At 42.4% G+C, this 24,068-nt stretch overlaps 1 protein-coding gene across 1 annotated transcript in view; it reads right to left on the reverse strand.

Annotated features, from left to right (window-relative positions):
- VEPH1 (ventricular zone expressed PH domain containing 1) overlaps positions 1-24,068 on the reverse strand; it is a 662,929-nt gene that overhangs the window by 179,812 nt on the left and 459,049 nt on the right. Inside the window, exon 11 of the mRNA XM_040428144.1 lies at positions 9,601-9,735. Within this exon, the coding sequence (XP_040284078.1) occupies positions 9,601-9,735 (135 nt within the window). The remainder of the gene's footprint in view (positions 1-9,600; positions 9,736-24,068) is intronic.

Genomic DNA, 24,068 nt, shown 5'->3' on the forward strand with positions numbered 1-24,068 from the left:
GTGAACCCAATGTGCCACGTGTCCTTCCTCCTCTAAGAGCATTGTGTAAGTGAACCCTTCGATCTTTACAGTACCCCTGATGGTGGGGATAGACTTTCCCGAGGAGAATACAAAGTCGCTACCTCTTGAGGAGGATAGGCACACGAGCAGCTGGTCCAGGCGGACCAGGAGGTACCCGAGAAAGGTACCAGAGGTACAGGCGTTGTCAGCGGGCTGAGTCGTTACCAGGAGTGACAGTGCAGGACCGAAGGATGAGACAGAGGCGAAGTCAGACAGGCAATAGGTCAGGGCAGGCAGCACAGATACAGGTCAGGCAAACTGGGTCGGCAACAGAAGAGTCAAGGCAAGCAAGCAGGGATCAAACAGGTAGCAGAGTTCAGGAACACAAGTACGAATCAGGAACACAGGAACACAAGCGGATATCAGGAACCTTAGCAAGACACAAGGATCTTGACACTGAGGCAACTGGGAAGGGGGCTGAGCCACATTTATATGTGCAGGAGTGCTAGGATTTGTTGGTGAGGTCACATGATCCAACCTTTAAAACACAGGAAGTAATGCGCCGGCCCTTAAGGAAATGCTGCAGAAAACAAGCAGCAAGCATGCTGTGGCCAGGGCTGAAAGGAAACAATGGCAGCAGATCACCGCTGAACATGGCACCCAGGACCGCGGCGGTAAGCAGAGGAAGAGCGACACACAGCAGCCACTGTTACAGTACCCTTCCCCTTACGCCCCCTCTTCTTGAGTCCCCGACGAGACAGAAACCTTTTTATCAAGTTAGGAGCATACATGTTCTCTTCTGGTTCCCAATAGTATTGAGCGTGAATATTCGAATAGCGAATTTTAATCGCGAATATCGGCACTTTGAGATTTCGCAAATATTTATATTATAGCGCTATACACTCACCTAAAGAATTATTAGGAACACCATACTAATACGGTGTTGGACCCCCTTTTGCCTTCAGAACTGCCTTAATTCTACGTGGCATTGATTCAACAAGGTGCTGATAGCATTCTTTAGAAATGTTGGCCCATATTGATAGCATCTTGCAGTTGATGGAGATTTGAGGGATGCACATCCAGGGCATGAAGCTCCCGTTCCACCACATCCCAAATATGCTCTATTGGGTTGAGATCTGGTGACTGTGGGGGCCATTTTAGTACAGTGAACTCATTGTCATGTTCAAGAAACCAATTTGAAATGATTCGAGCTTTGTGACATGGTGCATTATCCTGCTGGAAGTAGCCATCAGAGGATGGATACATGTTCTTATTCTGTTTACGCCAAATTTGGACTCTACCATTTGAATGTCTCAACAGAAATTCGAGACTCATCAGACCAGGCAACATTTTTCCAGTCTTCAACAGTCCAATTTTGGTGAGTTCGTGCAAATTGTAGCCTCTTTTTCCTATTTGTAGTGGAGATGAGTGGTACCCAGTGGGGTCTTCTGCTGTTGTAGCCCATCCGCCTCAAGGTTGTGCGTGTTGTGGCTTCACAAATGCTTTGCTGCATACCTCGGTTGTAACGAGTGGTTATTTCAGTCAACGTTGCTCTTCTATCCGCTTGAATCAGTCGGCCCATTCTCCTCTGACCTCTAGCATCCACAAGGCATTTTTGCCCACAGGACTGCTGCATACTGGATGTTTTTCCCTTTTCACACCATTCTTTGTAAACCCTAGAAATGGTTGTGCGTGAAAATCCCAGTAACTGAGCAGATTGTGAAATACTCAGACCTGCCCGTCTGGCACCAACAACCATGCCACGCTCAAAATTGCTTAAATCACCTTTCTTTCCTATTCTGACATTCAGTTTGGAGTTCAGGAGATTGTCTTGACCAGGACCACCCCCCTAAATGCATTGAAGCAACTGCCATGTGATTGGTTGACTAGATAATTGCATTAATGAGAAATAGAACAGGTGTTCCTAATAATTATTTAGGTGAGTGTATATTCGTAAAAACGAATATTCGTTTATTTTTTTTTATTTTTTTAACACAGTACACATCAGGTGATCATTCCTCCCTTCTTCTAGCTGGTGGACCAATGAGAAGGCTTTGTCACAGCTTAGCAACATCCCTAGCAACCAATAGAAAAGTTGCCTACCCCTTACTATTGCTGAAAATTCGCAAGCGCAAATATATTGAAGCACTCTATCTGCATCTAAAGCTATTCTAATGTTCTGCCGTGCCAACCATTTTCTCCAGTCTCAGGAAACTTATACCAGCTTGAAAAATGTAGCATAATTAACCCACATCTGTATTTCGTGCGCATTACGCGAACATTACTTTGCCGATTTTTACAATCAAGAATATAATCTCAAATTCTTGGCTTTGCGAATATATGATGAATATTCTACAAAATATTTGGGACATGTTGCAAATTCGAATATTGCCCCTGCCGCTCATCACTAGTTCCCAAGACCTCTCTTCAGGACCAAATCCCTTCCAGTCCACAAGATAGTAGGTCTTCTTGCCACGCTTCTTGATGTCCAGAATGTCTTTGACCTCAAATATCTCGTCAGAATCTTCAGATACCGGAGTTGGAGTAGAAGGAGCCATCGAGAAGCGATTAAGAACTGGCTTTAGTAAGGACAAGTGGAAGGCATTAGGAATACGCAGAGAGGCAGACGTAACTTATATGTCACTTCGTTGATCCTCCTCAATACTTCAAAGGGTCCAAGGTACCTTAGAGCAAACTTGAAACTGGGGAACCCTTAAGTTGATGTTTTTAGAGGAGAGCCATACCTTATCTCCAGGCGAGAACTGAGGCGGTTTTCTTCTTCTCTTGTTTGCATTCGTTTTCATGTGAGTCACTGCTTTGTTGATGCAGTCCTTGGTGTCACGTCAAATCTTCCAAAGATCCCTAAAAGAGTAATCCGCAGCTGGTACCCCAGAAGATGTAGGAACAGGGAGAGGAGTACAAGGGTGTTGTCCATAAACGACAAAGAATGTAGTGCATCCAGTAGACTTACTAGATTGGTTCTTATAGGAGAATTCAGCCCAAGGTAGCAATTGTACCAAGTTGTCGTGTTGGGCTGAAACAAAATGCCAGAGATAATTCTCTAATATTTGATTAACCCGCTCTACTTGACCGTTGGTCTGGGGATGATAACCGGAAGAGAAGTCCAGCTCAATTTCTAGCAGCCGACAAAGAGCTCTCCAGATCTTAGAGGTAAACTGGACTCCGCGATTGGAAACAATATGCCAAGGTAGACCATGCAAGTGGAATATGTGTCTCATGAACAGTTTAGCAAGTTCAGCAGCCGAAGGCAGTCCAGCCAAAGAAATGAAGTGTGCCATCTTACAGAAACGGTCCACAACTACCCAGATAGCTAGCTATACAACTGGCAGAAGAGGGCAGATCTGTAACAAAGTCCATGGCAATGTGTTGCCATGGGGCATCAGGAACAGGAAGAGGTAACAACAGCCCGGGTGGTTTGGTCCTGGAGGCTTTATTCTGAGCACAGACGGTGCAGGCAAACACATAATCACACACATCCTTAGACAGTGTGGGCCACCAGTAGTGGCAAGACAAAAGTTCTGTGGTCTTGCGGATCCCTGGGTGACCAGCCAGTTTGGAGTTGTGCCTCCAAGCTAGAATACATTTTCTCTTGGTAGATGGCACAAATGTCTTCCTGGGAGGCATGTCTTTTACCAGGATAGAAGCCATTGTGATCAAGCGAGCAGGATCTACAATGCACTGAGGCTCTTCCTGCTGGTGGGAGAAGTCAAATGACCGAGACAGAGCATCCACCTTGATGTTCTTCTCGGCCAAGTGAAAGTGAAGCTCCAAATCAAAACGGGAGAAGAAGAATGCCCATCTGGCTTGGTGAGGGTTCAGACGCTGGGCCGTCGGCAGATATATAAGGTTCTTGTAGTAGGTGAAGATTATCACTGGATGCTGGGCTGCATCCAATAGATAACACCACTCCTCCAAGGCAAGTTTTATGGCCAGAAGCTCTCTGTATCCTATACAGTAATTCCTCTCAGCAGGGGAGAAGAACTTGGAGAAAAATTCACATGTAAACATCTTGCCCTTGGAACCTTTCTGTAGTAAAAAAAAAAGTACTGGCTCCTATGGAGGAGGCGTCCACTTCTAAAAAGAATTGGCAGGAGACATCAGAATCAGTGATGAGCAGCAGGGGCAATATTCGAATTTGTGATTTTTCGTGAATATTTAGGTAAATATTTGTAAAATATTAGAGAATTCGATAATTCGTTATATCGTTATTATTTTCTTGATTGCGAAAATCGGCAATCGTAAAATTTGAAATAAAAATTCACGATACGAAAATTCACGATCAGTTTTCAGTTGCAGTTTTCTCATTGGCCCACAAGCATGAAGCAGTAAGGGATCATGGGTACTGAAGAAAAAAAAATCTAGAATATTCCAATAAAATCTAGAAAGTGCCAATATTCGCAATAAAAATTAGCGATGAAAATATTTGCGATCAACACTAATCAGGATGACGCAGAACAGGTGCAGAAGCAAAGGACCTCTTTAATTGGACAAAGGCGGCCTCCGCCTCAGGAGTGCAGACTCTGGCATTCACCCCTTTCTTAGTAAGAACGGAGATCGGAGATGTAAGAGATGAAAAATTAGGGATAAACTGACGATAGAAATTAGCAAATCCAAGGAAGCACTGTATAGCACGAAGAACCTGTGGGCGGGGTCAGTCAATTACTGTATTCAATTTTTCAGGATCCATCTGCAACCCGGCATCCGAGATTATGTATCCGCAGAGTGGTAAGGTAGATTTTTCAAAGATGCATTTCTCGAGTTTGGCATAAAGTCAATTCTGTCTCAGCCTCTGTAAAACCAAACGTACATGCTTCCGGTGAGTGGTCAAATCTGAAGAATAGATCAGTATATCATCCAGGTACACTATCACGCAGACATAGAGCAGGTCCCTGAAGATATCGTTTACAAACACCTGGAATACTGCGGGAGTATTGCACAGACCAAAGGGCATGACGAGATACTCGTAGCGTCCATCACGAGTGTTGAAAGCTGTCTTCAACTCATTGCCCTTTTGAATGCAGATAAGGTTGTATGCGCCGCGCAGGTCGAATTTTTTGAAGACCTTAGCTCCCCGGATCCTGTCAAAGAGTTCGGAGATTAGCGGAATAGGTATTGATTCTTGACTGTGACCTTATTCAGACCTCGATAGTTGATACAGGGCTGTAAGGATCCATCTTTTCTCTACACAAAGAAGAACCCAGCCCCATCTGGTGAAATAGATTTCTGGATATACCCCCTCTCAATATTCTCCTTGATGTAATCAGACATCGCTTGGGTCTCAGGAAGTGAGAGTAGGTAGACTCGACCACGAAGAGGAGTGGCACCAGGCAAAAGGTCAATCGGACTGTAACGGTCACGTACACACACACACAGGGGGGAGGATAGTGACCACTGCGCTCCACCCTCACCCCTGGCCCTGCCTACTTGCCTCATGAGTCCTGATGACAGGGGACAACTGGACGGCAGTCCCTAACTTAGGATACGTGCAGGAAGGACAGACAAGACAAATAACGGATAGTGAACGGACCGGGTCAAAACCAAGAGGACAACACAGTACACAGGGATAAGCAAAGAAAGGTCAGGAGAAGCCGGGGTCATAAATACCAGGAGAGTCGAGAAGTACCAAAGGAGTCCGCAAAGAATAGTCAGGTGGAAGCCGAGGTCAATATACCAGGAAGGATGCGCAGTACAGGAGGAGCAGGCAAGGATCGTCAGGGAACAGGATCAGGTAAGTACACAGGTATCCAACAACTGCCAGGAATCTAAATTAACAGGCAACCTGTGGCCAGCAGGCTGCCTGTATTTATAGTGGGGAGTGAGGGTCATGTGACGTGGCCAGCGTCACATGACCGACAGACCAACCAGTCGAGCACCGAGTGATCAGCTCGGCGCTCAAGGCAGACCTAGGAGCAGGGAGCCTCCCAGCTAGCAAAGCAGCCCTGGGAACGAGGTCAAACACAGATCCTCGCTCCCGAAGCTAAGCAGCAGGTCTGCGGCTGATGGGAGACAGAGTGCACCTTCGGAACCCCGTTACACGGACAATCATAAGGACGATGAGGTGGCAGGGTCTCGGCCTCTTTCTTACTGAAGACATCCGCAAAACTTGGCATAGTGCTGTGGAAGTCCAGGCAGGTGTACAGGTACAGTAGGTGAGGAAGCAGGTCAGACCTCTGATAAGCAGATGGACTGGCGTTGTCATCAGGCTGAGTTGTTACCAGAAGCAATAGTGCAGGACCGAAGGATGAGGCAGAGGCGAAGTCAGACAGGAAATAGGTCAGGGCAGGCGGCACAGGTACAGGTCTGGCAATCCGGATCAGCAACAGGAGAGTAAAAGCAAGCAGGCAGGGATCAAACAGGTAGCAGAGTCCAGGAACACAAGTACGAGTCAGGAACACAAGCGGATATCAGGAACCTTAGCAGGACACAAGGACCTTGACACTGAGACATCTGGGAAGGGGGCTGAGTCACTTATATATGTGCAGGAGGGCTAGGATTGGTTGGTGAGGTCACATGATCCAACCCATAAAACACAGGAAGTGATGCTTGCCGGCCCTTAAGGAAATGCTGCAGGAAACGAGCAGCAAGCATGCTGTGGCCAGGGCTGAAAGGAAACACTGGAAGCAGATCACTGCTGAACATGGCACCCGGGACCGCGGTAGTAAGCAGGGGAACAGCCCCCCGTCATTGTACCCTTCATATGCCACGTTCATCTGACATTAATATTAAAGAGGACCTTTCACCACTCCTGACATGTCTGTTTTAATAGCTTCATGCATTCCCCACGTACTAACAATTCTGAAACATCTATTCTTAAGGCTGTTTGTTGTGCCATTCCTCTATTATTTTTACTAGAAGTAATGAATAATTGCTAGCTGTCTGCAGTAAGGGTCCAGGGGGGAGGCAACAAGTTGGGGGGGGGGGGGGTAAAGCAAAGGACCTCTAAGTGAAAGATCTCATTACATTGAGCTGAGCTAGCCCTACAAGGCATTGTGTCTGGTTTTACAGTGAATTTTGTGGTGACAGACTCACTTTAAAGAAATATGGTTGCCTAATTCCAGGCTCCTGATATTGATGACCTATCCTCAGGGTAGGTCAATAATATCTGGTCTGTGAAGGTTGAACACTCCGCTCCTCACCAATCAGCTGGATCTAGCACTGTGAATGGAACAGGAAGCACAGCTGCGTTCAAAGTGTAGTGGACATGCTGCGTTACTGCAGCTCAGCTGCCATTCACTTCAATGGGAAATGAACTGCAGTAACCCAGCATGGCCACTGCACTTTGAACTGAGCTATGTTTCCTGTTCCATTCAAAGTGCTAGATCCAGCACCCAAAGCTGCAGGGAACAGCTAATCAGTGGGGTACAGAGAGGCCGACCCTCAGCGTTCAGCTATTAATGAACTATCCAGAGAATAGATCATCTATATTAGGAGCCTGGAAAACCCCTTTTATTCCGAAAAAGGTGAAAAAATGAATCAGCCTTCAATCAAAGATGGCTTATTGTGTAATATTCCTGCTAACCACTGTAGTGCTGCGCTGCTGGTGACTTTGTACATGACCCTGTACAGGAGCTGAAATTGCTGATGTATTTGCAGTGGTTAAACACAGATTGCAACAGGAATACATTAGGAACTTTACTGCTAAATGACAAGACAGATAAAAGGAGAACCAATAAGATCCTGCCATGAGAGTACACCCCCTCCTCATTTCTCTGTGACTCATTAGAACAGTCTGTGGTATGCTCATTGCTTCCTGCTATTACTTATGGAGGAAATGAGCTGTTCCTCCACAACAAATAAACCAGTTTCATTGGCTCTTCTTAATATTGGGTCTCACTTCATGTACTTTGATTATTCTCATGCACGATCAAGTTTCAGAACTGAACCTAAGTCAGCAAATTTGTTTAAATAAACTGCAGATTTTAACTCACTATTACAGTGATGTATATATGTTATTTATGGGATACTGCACCCATGCTGTAAATTACAAGGATATTAGAAATCACTTGATTCCTGAACATATACCAGCACAATGCAACAAGCTGAGGGCTTATAAACATACAGTAGGACAGTTATCAAGGACTTACAGTAGGTGAACCCGATTTTGTGTCAATCTCGCTGTATTTCTCGGCGAGATTGAGCACATACGAGCCCCATCGCGGGAGCCAGCGCCGAGCTGGCTTGCCGCGATGGAGAGCAAGCGCGTCATAGAAGCGACGGGAGATCCGACTTGGATTCCCGCCAATTCTACACGTGTGCGGCGTTTGTTATGAATCCTGAGGGGGAAGTCCCCGCCGGATTTTAAATAAAAATCCGGCCTGGGTCCCGCCCTCAGGAGCATACCGGGCCCTTAGGTCTGTTATGGGTTGTAAGGAGAGCCCCCCCTACGCCGAAAAAAACGGCGTAGGGGGTCCCCCTACAATCCATACCAGACCCGTATCCAAAGCACGCTACCCGGCCAGCCAGGAAGGGAGTGGGGACGAGCGAGCGCCCCCCCCCCCCCCCCTCCTGAGCCGTACCAGGCTGCATGCCCTCAACATGGGGGGTTGGGTGCTCTGGGGCAGGGGGCGCACTGTGGCCCCCCCACCTCAGAGCACCCTGTCCCCATGTTGATGAGGACAGGGCCCCTTCCCGACAACCCTGGCCGTTGGTTGTCGGGGTATGCGGGCGCTCGTCCCCACTCCCTTCCTGGCTGGCCGGGTAGCGTGCTTTGGATACGGGTCTGGTATGGATTGTAGGGGGACCCCCTACGCCGTTTTTTTCGGCGTAGGGGGGGCTCTCCTTACAACCCATAACAGACCTAAGGGCCCGGTATGCTCCTGAGGGCGGGACCCAGGTCAGATTTTCATTTAAAATCCGGCGGGGACTTCCCCCTCAGGATTCATAACAAACGCCGCACACGTGTAGAATTGGCGGGAATCCAAGTCGGATCTCCCGTCGCTTCTATGACGCGCTTGCTGGGATGTGCTGTCGCTATCCCAGTGAGTGCGAGATCTCGGCACCACGTCGCCGAGTATCAGCGCGACGCTGTCGTGCTGAAAACACAATCTCACAAACACCTACTGTAAAGCAATAATAGTGGCATATAAAAGTCACAAAACCCCTTCAAGAACATAAAATAGCGGCGGATGCAGACCCGTTGACTTGAACGAGTTCTCGATCTTCAGGATATGATAAAATAATTTTTTGGTGCGGAGACATGGACCCAAAAGCCCACGGAAGCACTTCATAGTGTTTCTGTGGGCTTCTAATCCATGCTTCCGCTCCACAAAATATAGGACATGCCCCATCTTTGGCTGTATCTTGTGGATTGTGGAAGCATACAAATGTGCGCGAGTCCTAAGCCACATGCGAATCCTGCTGCTGGGGATGCATCGTGGTACAGGCAACATAAGCAATAGACATTTTACAGACTGAATTTATAGATAATTGGTAATTTTGAGATATATATGATGCATAACAAAATATTACAATTTAGTTTATAAATGTGATTAATGTCTTAGAGGAATGAAAATATTTTAATGTACTGTTAATTAAATCTAGCCTTGGCATCTACTCAACTATAACATGCTTAAAAATCACCTTTTTGTGAGGAAATAGAGACTGGATTATGGATGCTTCAAAGCTATATGTTCCCTTCATCTCGGTTTTCTCCCATAGTGTTTTAAGTACTTGCATAGAAGTAGTCTGTGTGGACAATGGCTCAGAAAACAAGCTCTGCAAGAAGAGAGAAAACATTTTATAGAAAACAACAGGTTCCAGTCATATATTATTTCTCAAGTTAACAAGAAAGATATGTTTCAGAAAATTGGTCTCTTGAACAGTGGGACAGGAATAAATTAATAATCTGTCATATACAGCAGGAAGAGCTAAATTTGTAGATTGTTTTGTGGGAAAGGATTCAGTATAATTTGCCATTTTTTATGGACACCTTCAAGACATTTTTTATTACTGCATTTTACTCTTTTTGGACTAAAATTATTTTTCAATGGGTCTTTATTAAAAACGTTCAGCTGTTTTTGAGATACAAGGGTTAAATTCTGCTGCTTGCAGAATATCACTTCTCAGTCCTATTAGCTCATGGTTCATGTGAAGCCTAACTTTTATCTTCTGACCTCATAAACACTAATTATAGCTAAACTCTTATCAAACTGATAAGGATGTGGCTTAAATTAGTGTTTATGAGGTCAGGGGATCAGAGAAAAGACTTCAGTAGTGTTGGTCGAGCACCAAAGTGCGCATGTAGAACACTTCCCGATGCTCAGGTGCCCTACAGAGCACAATGGAAGTCAATGGGAGAACCCAAGCATTAAACCAGGCACCCCCTGCTCTGAAGAGGAGAGGGTGTAAGGACTCTAGTTCGGCTTAGGAGTCCCTGCTCTGACTCCATATATAGCTATATCCATATATGAAGTCAGTGCTTGGGGACACCCAGTGTATTTAAATCTAATTTAGCCTCTAATTCTGAAAAGTTTCTGCCAGGAATCGAACTCGCAATCTTCTACATTGCAGCCAATAATCTTAACCACTACACTATAGAGCTGCATGGCCAGTTTATTTATAAAAAAAATAAAATAAAAATTTGACTTCTGCTGTGTAGGAATACTTACCAGTAGTAAGTATTCCTATACAGCAGAAGTCTCGTATTTTTTATTTTTTTTGTAACTTGCCATGCAGCTCTATAGTGTAGTGGTTAACATTCTGGGCTGTAATGTAGAAGGTTGTGAGTTTGAATCCCTTCAGAAATAGAAGCAAAATTTTATTTAAACATAAGTTTTCAACCATAATATATTTACATATATTATTATTATATACTGTATTTAGAATATATAATATATTATAATATATGTAAATATATTATGGCTAAAACATCAGTAGTAGTTTCCCACATATTATGCATTTCTATATATCAGAAGTATATATAGTATATATAGTATAACTTTATTCACCCATGTGACAAGGCAACGTTTCGGCTCATGTGTGAGCCTTTCTCAAGCAAAGATACAGGACCAAGTGAACAATATAAATGCAGAAAAAACATGCAACAAACAATCAAATCAGCATGTACTCAATTATGCAAATGAAACAAATCTACCTTATAATCAAAGTAAAAAACATACTAAATCATATACATGAATTCATTGTGACAATAAATATAAAAGCAATAAAAAATGTGCAACATTTGCAGATCAATATATATCAAGTGGATATGTATATCACTGTGTGCAATGCATCAAAGTAAATTGACATCAATTCATACCATAAAAGTGCCATGTGCGACGAATAAAAGCAAGAGAAGGGGGAGGGATCAAGGATGAAATGTGAGCATACTGACCAGAAGCAATGCGGCCTCATGTAAAGATAACGATGAACCCGACGTATATATGATCACATCACTCATGCCCAAAGTCGCGTTTATGACAGCTTAAGTCACCTGATCTGGACGCGTCTCCGGAGCATGCGCAGTGAAGCATTCTAAGTTCCAGTGGCCATGTTGGAGGGCAAAGGGTCATGTTTCCCCGCACGTACGTCAATCATCAACATGCCCAATTGCCAAACTGTACATCCATCGGCTAATTCATATTGGGACATTCACACAATTCTAAATTTTTGGTCTCTATACACCACCACAATGGATTTGAAATGAAACGATCAAGATGTGCTTTAACTGCAGACTGTCAGATTTAATTTGAGGGTATTTACATCCAAATCAGGTGAACAGTGTAGGAATTAGAACAGTTTTGCATATGTGCCTCCCACTTGTTAAGGGACCAAAAGTAATGGGACAATTGTCTTCTCAGCTGTTACATGGCCAGGTGTGTGTTATGCCCTCATCATCCCAATTACAATGAGCAGATAAAAGGTCCAGAGTTCATTTCAAGTGTGCTATTTGCATTTGGAATCTGTTGCTGTCAACTCTCAAGATGAGATCCAAAGAGCTGTCACTATCAGTAAAGCAAGCCATCATTAGGATGAAAAAACAAAACAAACTCATCAGAGAGATAGCAAAAACATTAAGCGTGGCCAAAATAACAGTTTGGAACATTCTTAAAAAGAAAGAACGCACCGTTGAGCTCAGCAACACCAAAAGACCTGGAAGACCACGGAAAACAACTGTGGTGGATGACCAAAGAATTATTTCCCTGGTGAAGAAAACATCTTTCAGAACAGTTGGCCAGATCAAGAACACTCTCCAGGAGGTGGGTGTATGTGTGTCAAAGTCAACAATCAAGAGAAGATTTCACAGAGGGTTCACCACAAGATGTAAACCATTAGTGAGCCTCAAAAACAGGAAGGCCAGATTAGAATTTGCCAAATGACATCTAAAAAACCTTCACAGTTCTGGAACAACATCCTATGAACAGATGAGACCAAGATCAACTTGTACCAGAGTGATGAAAAGAGAAGAGTATGGAGAAGGAAAGGAACTGCTCATGATCCTAAGCATACCACCTCATCAGTGAAGCATAGTGGTGGTAGTGTCATGGCGTGGGCATGTATGGCTGCCAATGGAACTGGTTCTCTTGTATTTATTGATGATGTGACTGCTGACAAAAGCAGCACAATGAATTCTGAAGTGTTTCGGGCAATATTATCTGCTCATATTCAGCCAAATGCTTCAGAACTCATTGGACGGCGCTTCACAGTGCAGATGGACAAGGATCCAAAGCATACTGCAAAAGCAACCAAAGAGTTTTTTAAGGGAAAAAAGTGGAATGTTATGCAATAGCCAAGTCAATCACCTGACCTGAATCCGATTGATCATGCATTTCACTTGCTGAAGACAAAACTGAAGGGAAAATGCCCCAAGAACAAGCAGGAACTGAAGACAGTTGCAGTAGAGGCCTGGCAGAGCATCACCAGGGATGAAACCCAGCGTCTGGTGAGGTCTATGCATTCCATACTTCAGGCTGTAATTGACTGCAAAGGATTTGCAACCAAGTATTAAAAAGTGAAAGTTTGATTTATGATTACTATTCTGTCCCATTACTTTTGGTCCCGTAACAAATTCCTAAACTATTCACCCTATTTGGATGTAAATACCCTCAAATTAAAGCTGACAGTCTGCAGTTAAAGCACATCTTGTTCGGTTCATTTCAAATACATTGTGGTGGTGTATAGACCCAAAAAATTTTGAATTGTGTTGATGTCCCAATATTTATGGACCTGACTGTATTTAAAAAACAGGGGCAAAAAAGGTATATGGACATTAAGGCAAAAGGGCAAAAGTGTACACTATCAAGTATACACTATTCGCCACTGGGGAACATAAGGTAGAGTCACACACGTCGGTGCGAGAACTCTGCCAATATGTCCTAGAAGTCCAACCCTGTAGCACCCCAAAGGGTTCTCCCAAAGTTATCATAGTCTGCACATATGGAGCAACATAATATGATACTACTCCCTTAGGCCCCTTTCACACGGGCGAGTATTCCGCGTGGATGCGATGCGTGAGGTGAACGCATTGCACCCGCACTGAATACCGACCCATTCATTTCTATGGGGCTGTTCAGATGAGCGGTGATTTTCACGCATCACTTATGCGTTGCGTGAAAATCGCAACATGCTCCATATTCTGCGGTTTTCACGCAACGCAGGCCCCATAGAAGTGAATGGGGTTTCGTGAAAATCGCAAGCATCCGCAAGCAAGTGCGGATGCGGTGCGATTTTCACGCACGGTTGCTAGGAGACGATCGGGATGGAGACCCGATCATTATTATTTTCCCTTATAACATGGTTATAAGAGAAAATAATAGCATTCTGAATACAGAATGCAAAGTAAAATAGGACTGGAGGGGTTAAAAATAATAATAATAATAATAATAATTTAACTCACCTTAGTCCACTTGATCGCATAGCCGGCATCTCCTTCTTTCTCCTTTGTTGAATAGGACCTGTGGTGAGCATTAAATACAGTTACAGGACCTTTGATGACATCACTCCGGTCATCACATGGTACGTCACATGATCTTTTACCATGGTGATGGATCATGTGATGACCGGAGTGACGTCATCAAAGGTCCTGTAACTGTATTTAATGCTCACCACGGGTCCTATTCAACAAAGGAGACAGAAGAAGATGCTGGGCCGCGATCAAGTGGACTAAGGTGAGTTAAATATTTTATTTTATTTTTTAACCCCTCCAGCGCTGTTTTACTTTGCATTCTGTATTCAGAATGCTATTATTTTCCCTTATAACCATGTTATAAGGGAAAATAATACAATCTACAGAACACCGATCCCAAGCCCGAACTTCTGTGAAGAAGTTCGGGTTTGGGTACCAAACATGCGTGATTTTTCTCACCCGCGTGCAAAACGCATTACAATGTTTTGCACTCGCGTGGAAAAAACGCGGGTGTTCCCGCAACGCACCCGCACATTTTCCCGCAACGCCCGTGTGAAACCAGCCTTACAGTCATGATGCAACTTGGGCATGTTATAAATAAAAAAAAGGTTTATAAATTACTAAAAGAAGTCGCATTTACTGCCTGTCAGCACTGATCACAGATCCATCCCGATCTTCATCTCTCTTCATGGTGTCATCTAAAAAAGAAAAAATATATGTTATCAGTGAGTAAAAGTATGTAAAAAACATATAATCGTCCTAATATTACTACCTAGTCAGCAGTAGGCACATCGACCAAACGCATGGGGCAAAGGGCAGGTCACTGAGTCTCTACACCTTTCCAATCCTAAAATCAACATTGAGGCCATTAGGCCTGAGGCTATTTAACATATGAATCAATTGTAATTCTTTTTTCTGGAGGAGAATAACCCTATTGCCCCCTCTTCTGGGCATCGGGACATGATCAACAATCCAACATCTCAAATCCCTTTCTTTGTGTTTCAATTTAGAGAAGTGTCTGGATACAGGTAAGTCAAGACAGTTTTTCCTAATTGTATTACGGTGATTATTCAAATGCATTTTTAGGTCAGTGGAGGTCTCACCCACATAAAGTAAATTACACGGACACGATAAAACATATATAACGTGGTCAGAATTACATGTTAGAAGAAAGCGAATAGGATGGATGGAACCTGAGTCAGGATTTATAAAACTACCCTTACATATGTATCGACAATTCACACAGCCAAGACATGGGAAGCAACCCGTATTTGGCTGTCTCAATGTAGTTTGCCTAGTGACTTTCTTAGGTCCTACGGCTGCCTTGACCAATTGGTCACGTAGACTTTTGGATTTGCAATATGACAACAGAGGAGGAGAATTCAACTCAGGTATATCTTTGTGACATGCACCTAAAATGTTCCAGTGTCGTCTGATGATTTTGGCTATTTCAACACTGTGTTCCGTGTATGTGGAAATGAAAGGGATCCTAGACTGTCTCAATTTGGGTTTATGATTCATCAGGGTGGCCTTTCTCTCTAATCTGTAGACAGCATCTTTTTGTTCTTGTAATAATTTATATGGATAACCCCTTTTAAGGATGTCTTCCTCAAAGCAATGCATGAATTGGCCACGCCCCTCTTCTGCATGTAATATGTGTCCTGAAACAAAAAGTAATTGTATCTTAATATGATATTTAGAAGTGATACAATAAAATTACTGGCCTGTGTAGAGTAAGAAGACATCCCCAACATCCGCAGCACAGCTACAATACCTTTATCGTGGTCTATAGCAGTGTATAGAGAGACCACATCACATTAGGCCAATATCACTGACTGTGTCTGTGTCAGATCGATCTCCTCCAATTACATCAAGAAAAGTGGCAATACGACTAAAAACAGAACCAGAACCCGACACAATAGGACGCCCTGGAGGGTCAATCAGAGATTTGTGTACTTTTGGTAGTATATACATGACCAGAGTCACCGGATGTGTCACAATGAGGTAATCTGCAAGATCTTTCTCAATAATTCCTGCTGTTATCGCATTGGATTGATTCTGTTTTATCATTCTGCCTACGTCAAATTTAGGGTATGACACAATAGACATCAGTGTCTTTCAGTTGTCTCAGTACTTCTGCAAAATATTTATGAGTATCAAGAATGACAACAGCACCGCCCTTATCAGCCGGCTTAATTGTAATGCTGGAGTCATTCTTGAGTTGCACAATTGCTTCTGCTTCTGCTGATGTGACATTGGGATGCCTGAAGCAGGAATTTTGATTCACTGCTTTAAGCAATTCAATCTCAGACTTTACTCCAGACATGTATGCTTCAATAGCTGGTTCATTCATGACAGGGTTAAAATCACTTTTAGAGGACGGGTTGACCAACCCCAGAGTGAATTCACTCAAACTAGGTGTGTCAACTCGCCCCTTGTCCTTAAACCATAATTTCAATTTGATGGAATGAAAAAAAGAAACCAAATCAAGTTCCAAGTCAAACCAGTTTACATGTGCATTTGGGAAGAAAGAAAGCCCTAGCTAAGTACACTCACTTGAGAAGTGGTGAGTTCTTTAGATGAGAGATGGATCACAGTCATTTCTTCCTGTTGCTCTGTGTCTTGTTTATGGTCGTATGTGTCCTGCTGCTGCGCAATCTTCCTGAATCTTCGATGTCTGTGGCCACCACGTCTGGTTAAACGTGGTCTTGTGTTTCTGCAGTCAGATTGACCCCTAAAAAGCTTTCTAATTTACTGGGGATGCCTGTGTATTCCTGCGCTTTCTTCTTGTGTCTCTCACGGTTGTGTTGTGAACGCCATCAGTGGGCCATGTGTATATGGAACCCTTTTTATAGTCATTCAAGTCCCTGTTCCACTTAATTTGCTTTCCTTCTTCAGACTCCGTTTGAAATTTTGTTATGACCGTTGTCAAATATTCCTTGAACTTAGTCACGTCATTCTCAGATAATAGTGATTGTAGTAATAGATAAAAGTTCTTGTTGTAAATATTCAATGTTCATTAGGATGAAATCAAATGCATACTTGTTGGACAAAGCCTCAAATCTTTTACAATATGCCGCATCAGCACAAAAAAGATTGGGTCGCAATTGTAATCTTATGCCCCTGGGTATTCGCTGGGCTTTGTAATACTCTCCCAGAGTTGTCATGTGCAATCGTAATGATATATTCCTTTTAGATAGAAATTCATACCTCTTTTTTATCTCTTTAACAGATGAGGTGTTAAGGAAAGTGGTGTCTCCCTCTATCCCATGCATAATACGGTGGATGGGTTTAAGTCGGTAGTAGATATAATCAAATTACTTTTCAAAAATAATGAAAAACCGAAAAAGACAGAAAGAAAAAAGGAAAAAATTCTGTGCAAAGCCAATATGCTTCAAATATGAAAAATAGAAAAAATGTCAGCAACGGGAAAACAATATGAAAGAAACTCAGGGCCTTTCTTTCTGCCCAAATGCACGTGTGAACTGGTTTGACTTGGAACTTGATTTGGTTTCTTTTTTTCGTTCCATCAAATGGAAATTATGGTTTAAGGACAAGGGGTGGGTTGACACACCTCATTTGAGTGAATTCACTTTGGGGTTAGTCAACCTGTCCTCTAAAAGTGATTTTAACCCTGTCATGAATGAACCAGCTATTGAAGCATACATGTCTGGAGTAAAGTCTGAGATTGAATTGCTTAAAGCAGTGGATCAAAATTCCTGCTTCAGGCATCCCAATGTCACATCAGCAGAAGCAGAAGCAATTGTGCAACTCAAGAATGACTCCAGCATTACAATTAAGCTTGCTGATAATGGCGGTGCTGTTGTCATTTTTGATACTCATAAACATATTGCAGAAGTACTGAGACAACTGAAAGTCTAAGACACTGATGTCTATTGTGTCATACACACTGACCCTAAATTTGACATAGGCAGAATGATAAAACAGAATCTATCCAATGCGATAACAGCAGGAATTATTGCGAAAGATCTTGCGAATTATGTCATTGTGACACATCCGGTGACTCCAGTCATGTATATACTACCAAAAGTACACAAATCTATGATTGACCCTCCAGGTTGTCCTATTGTGTCGGGTTCTGATTCTGTTTTTAGTCGTATTGCCACTTTTCTTGATGTAATCTTACGCAGTTTTTCAACTGGTGGGATTTCATACATACATGACACATCTGATTTCCTCAATAAATTGGAGAAGATCGATCTGACACAGACACAGTCGGTGATATTGGCCTCATTTGATGTGGTCTCTCTATACAATTCTATAGACCACGATAAAGGTATTGCAGCTGTGCTGTGGATGTTGGGGATGTCTTCCAACTCTACACAAGCCAGAAATTTTATTGTATCACTTCTAAATGTCATATTAAGGTACAATTACTTTTTGTTTCAGGACACATATTACATGCAAAAGAGGGGCGTGGCCATGGGGTCCAATGTGGCCCCGACTTGCGCTAATATATTCATGCATTGCTTTGAGGAAGACATTGTGTATGTGTCCCACCACTTCAGACATGTACTGCGGTGGTGGAGGTACATGGACGACATCTTCCTCATATGGACTGGCAGTGAGGCTGAATTGCACAATTTTCATAATTTTTTGAACATTGACAATGCATTACAATTTACTTTATCCCATTCCATGACTGAAATGCAATTTCTGGATACCAAGGTGGTCCTCTCCAACGGCAGACTGCATATCCAACTGTACACTAAACTTACAGATAAAAACACCATCTTATCATATAACAGTTGTCATCCCAGGAAGATGGTAAAACATCTTCCATATTCTCAGTTTCTCAGATCGAGACAGATAGTGTCGGATCAAAATAATTTGGACACTACGATGAAGACAATGACTGATAAATTCCTTAAAAGTGGTTATCCATATAAATTATTACAGGAACAAAAAGATGCTGTCTGCAGATTAGAGAGAAAGTCCACCCTGATGAATCAGAAACCCAAATTGAGACAGTCTAGGATCCCTTTCATTTCCACATACACGAAACACAGTGTTGAAATAGCCAAAATTATCAGACGACACTGGAACATTTTAGGTGCATGTCACAAAGATATACCTGAGTTGAATTCTCCTCCTCTGTTGTCATATCACAAATCCAAAACTCTGCGTGACCAATTGTTCAAGGCAGACGTAGGACCTAAGAAAGTCACTAGACAAACTACATTGAGACAGCCAAATTCAGGTTGCTTCCCGTATCTTGGCTATGTGAATTGTCGATACATATGTAAGGGTAGTTGTTTTATACATCCTGACTCAGGTTCCATCCATCCTATTCGATTCCATCTAACATGTTATTCTGACCACTTTATATATATGTTTTATCATGTCCGTGTAATTTACTTTATGTGGGTGAGACCTCCACTGACCTAAAAACGCGTTTGAATAATCACCGTAATACAATTAGGAAAAACTGTCTTGACTTACCTGTATCCAGACACTTCTCTGAATTGAAACACAAAGAAAGGGATTTGAGATGTTGGATTGTTGATCATGTCCCGATGCCCAGAAGAGGGGGCAATAGGGTTATTCTCCTCCAGAAAAAAGAATTACAATGGATTCATATGCTAAATAGCCTCAGGCCTAATGGCCTCAATGTTGATTTTAGGATTGGAATGGTGTAGAGACTCAGTAACCTGCCCTTTGCCCCATGCATTTGGTCGATGTGCCTACTGCTGACTAGGTAGTAATATTAGGACGATATGTTTTTTACATACTTTTACTCACTGATAACATATATTTTTTCTTTTTTAGATGACACCATGAAGAGGAATGAAGATCGGGATGGATCTGTGATCAGTGCTGACAGGCAGTAAATGCGACTTCTTTTAGTAATTTTTAAGCCTTTTTTGTTATTTAGAACATGCCCAAGTTGCGCCATGACTGTAAGGGAGTAGTATCATATTATGTTGGTCCATATGTGCAGACTATGATAACTTGAGGAGAACCCTTTGGGGTGCTACAGGGTTGGGAAATATTGGCTGACGTGTGTGACTCTATCTTATGTTCTCCAGTGGCGAATAGCGTATACTTGACGGTGTACACTTTTGTCTTAATGTCCATTTTTTGCCCCTGTTTTTTACATATATTATGGCCGATTATGGATGTGCAGTTTGGCAATTGGGCATGTTGATGATTGACATACGCGCAGGGAAACATATGACCCTTTGCCCTCCTTCAACATGGCCACTGGAACTTAGAATGCTTCATTGCGCATGCTCCGCAGACGCGTCCAGGTCAGGTGACTTAAGCTGTCATAAACGCGACTTTGGGCACGCGCGATGTGATCATAGACACGCCGGGTTCGGCGTTATCTTTACATGAGGCCGCATTGCTTGTGGTCAGTATGCTCAATTTCATCCTTGATCCCTCCCCCTTCTCTTGATTTTATTTGTCGCACATGGAATTTTTATGGTATGAATTGATGTCAATTTACTTTGATGCATTGCACACAGTAATATACATATCCACTTGATATATATTGATCTGCAAATGTTGCACTTTTTTATTGCTTTTATATTTATTGTCGCAATGAATTCATGTATATGATTGAGTATGTTTTTTACTTTGATTATAAGGTAGATTTGTCTCATTTGCATAATTGAGCACATACTGATTTGATTGTTTGTCACATGGTTTTTCTGCATATATACTGTTCACTTGGTCCTGTATCTTTGCTTGAGAAAAGCTCACACATGAGCCGAAACGTTGCCTTGTCATATGGGTGAATAAAGTTCCCAATTTTTCACCACAAGTCTGGAGTGCTGCCCGCTTTTTGGTCTCTAAACAATGGGTAAGCTTATTCCCATTGGGCTTTGCACCTGAGTTTCTTTCATTTTTTTTTCCCGGTGCTACCATTTTTAATATATATATATATATATATATATATATATATACAGTACAGACCAAAAGTTTGGACACACCTTCTCATTCAAAGAGTTTTCTTTATTTTCATGACTATGAAAATTGTAGATTCACACTGAAGGCATCAAAACTATGAATTAACACATGTGGAATTATATACATAACAAACAAGTGTGAAACAACTGAAAATATGTTATATTCTAGGTTCTTCAAAGTAGCCACCTTTTGCTTTGATTACTGCTTTGCACACTCTTGGCATTCTCTTGATGAGCTTCAAGAGGTAGTCCCCTGAAATGGTTTTCACTTCAAAGGTGTGCCCTGTCAGGTGTAATAAGTGGGATATCTTGCCTTATAAATGGGTTTGGGATCATCAGTTGCGTTGAGGAGAAGTCAGGTGGATACACAGCTGATAGTCCTACTGAATAGACTGTAAGAATTTGTATTATGGCAAGAAAAAAGCAGCTAAGTAAAGAAAAACGAGTGGCCATCATTACTTTAAGAAATGAAGGTCAGTCAGTCAGCCGAAAAATTGGGAAAACTTTGAAAGTAAGGGCTATTTGACCATGAAGGAGAGTGATGGGGTGCTGCGCCAGATGACCTGGCCTCCACAGTCACCGGACCTGAACCCAATCGAGATGGTTTGGGGTGAGCTGGACTGCAGAGTGAAGGCAAAAGGGCCAACAAGTGCTAAGCATCTCTGGGAACTCCTTCAAGACTGTTGGAAGACCATATCAGGGGACTACCTCTTGAAGCTCATCAAGAGAATGCCAAGAGTGTACAAAGCAGTAATCAAAGCATAAGGTGGCTACTTTGAAGAACCTAGAATATTACATATTTTCAGTTGTTTCACACTTGTTTGTTATGTATATAATTCCACATGTGTTAATTCATAGTTTTGATTCCTTCATAGTCATGAAAATAAAGAAAACTATTTGAATGAGAAGGTGTGTCCAAACTTTTGGTCTGTACTGTATATATATATACAGGGAGTGCAGAATTATTAGGCAAGTTGTATTTTTGAGGATTAATTTTATTATTGAACAACAACCATGTTCTCAATGAACCCAAAAAACTCATTAATATCAAAGCTGAATATTTTTGGAAGTAGTTTTTAGTTTGTTTTTAGTTTTAGCTATTTTAGGGGGATATCTGTGTGTGCAGGTGACTATTACTGTGCATAATTATTAGGCAACTTAACAAAAAACAAATATATACCCATTTCAATTATTTATTTTTACCAGTGAAACCAATAGAACATCTCAACATTCACAAATATACATTTCTCACATTCAAAAACAAAACAAAAACAAATCAGTGACCAATATAGCCACCTTTCTTTGCAAGGACACTCAAAAGCCTGCCATCCATGGATTCTGTCAGTGTTTTGATCTGTTCACCATCAACATTGCATGCAGCAGCAACCACAGCCTCCCAGACACTGTTCAGAGAGGTGTACTGTTTTCCCTCCTTGTAAATCTCACATTTGATGATGGACCACAGGTTCTCAATGGGGTTCAGATCAGGTGAACAAGGAGGCCATGTCATTAGATTTTCTTCTTTTATACCCTTTCTTGCCAGCCACGCTGTGGAGTACTTGGACGCGTGTGATGGAGCATTGTCCTGCATGAAAATCATGTTTTTCTTGAAGGATGCAGACTTCTTCCTGTACCACTGCTTGAAGAAGGTGTCTTCCAGAAACTGGCAGTAGGACTGGGAGTTGAGCTTGACTCCATCCTCAACCCGAAAAGGCCCCACAAGCTCATCTTTGATGATACCAGCCCAAACCAGTACTCCACCTCCACCTTGCTGGCGTCTGAGTCGGACTGGAGCTCTCTGCCCTTTACCAATCCAGCCACGGGCCCATCCATCTGGCCCATCAAGACTCACTCTCATTTCATCAGTCCATAAAACCTTAGAAAAATCAGTCTTGAGATATTTCTTGGCCTAGTCTTGACGTTTCAGCTTGTGTGTCTTGTTCAGTGGTGGTCGTCTTTCAGCCTTTCTTACCTTGGCCATGTCTCTGAGTATTGCACACCTTGTGCTTTTGGGCACTCCAGTGATGTTGCAGCTCTGAAATATGGCCAAACTGGTGGCAAGTGGCATCTTGGCAGCTGCACGCTTGACTTTTCTCAGTTCATGGGCAGTTATTTTGCGCCTTGGTTTTTCCACACGCTTCTTGCGACCCTGTTGACTATTTTGAATGAAACGCTTGATTGTTCGATGATCACGCTTCAGAAGCTTTGCAATTTTAAGAGTGCTGCATCCCTCTGCAAGATATCTCACTATTTTTGACTTTTCTGAGCCTGTCAAGTCCTTCTTTTGACCCATTTTGCCAAAGGAAAGGAAGTTGCCTAATAATTATGCACACCTAATATAGGGTGTTGATGTCATTAGACCACACCCCTTCTCATTACAGAGATGCACATCACCTAATATGCTTAATTGGTAGTAGGCTTTCGAGCCTATACAGCTTGGAGTAAGACAACATGCATAAAGAGGATGATGTGGTCAAAATACTCATTTGCCTAATAATTCTGCACGCAGTGTATATAATTATAAATATAATCATTTGTCCAAAATAAACTACCTAACACACAGGCACGAGGAAAACAGATCCCCAAGGAACAAATAGCAAGCTGACCTCTCACAATAATTTCCCAAATTTATAACCAACATTTATGCCAGAGAGTTTCAAAGAATTGCGTTTGTGTATCCAGAATAACTCCCTTTTCTTCAACATGTTCACTCTATTGCCCCCTCTTCTAGGCATAGGAACATGATCTATGATGTAACACTTTAGGTCATTTTCAGTATGTTTAAGATCAAAAAAATGCTTGGAAACAGGTAAATCAAGGCGTTTTTTACGTATCGAATAACGATGATTGTTGAGACGTGTTTTCATGTCCGTGGAAGTGTTACCCACATACAATAATTTACATGGGCATAAAAGTACATAAATAACGAAGGTAGAGTCTCACGTAAGGTGAAAACGTATATGATAAGAAACCCCCAAAACGGGGTGAATAAAACATTTTCCTTTCCTTATGTAAAGGCAATTTACACAGCTAAGGCATGGAAAACAAACCAAGGCCAGCTTGTGTCAATGTAGTCTGTTTGATGGTTTTAGTAGGCCCAATATCCTCTTTGACCAATTGGTCACACAGACTTTTTGACCTACGATATGAAAACAAGGGGGGCAATGTCCTCTTTTTCCTCACAGGCTGTTGACTTAATTGTGAGCGGTCAGCTTGCCCTTTGTCCCTTGGGGATCTGTTTTACTCTTGCCTGTGTGTTAGATAGTTTA

Source organism: Bufo bufo, chromosome 4, assembly GCF_905171765.1.
Source record: "Bufo bufo chromosome 4, aBufBuf1.1, whole genome shotgun sequence".
Classification (NCBI taxonomy): domain Eukaryota; kingdom Metazoa; phylum Chordata; class Amphibia; order Anura; family Bufonidae; genus Bufo; species Bufo bufo.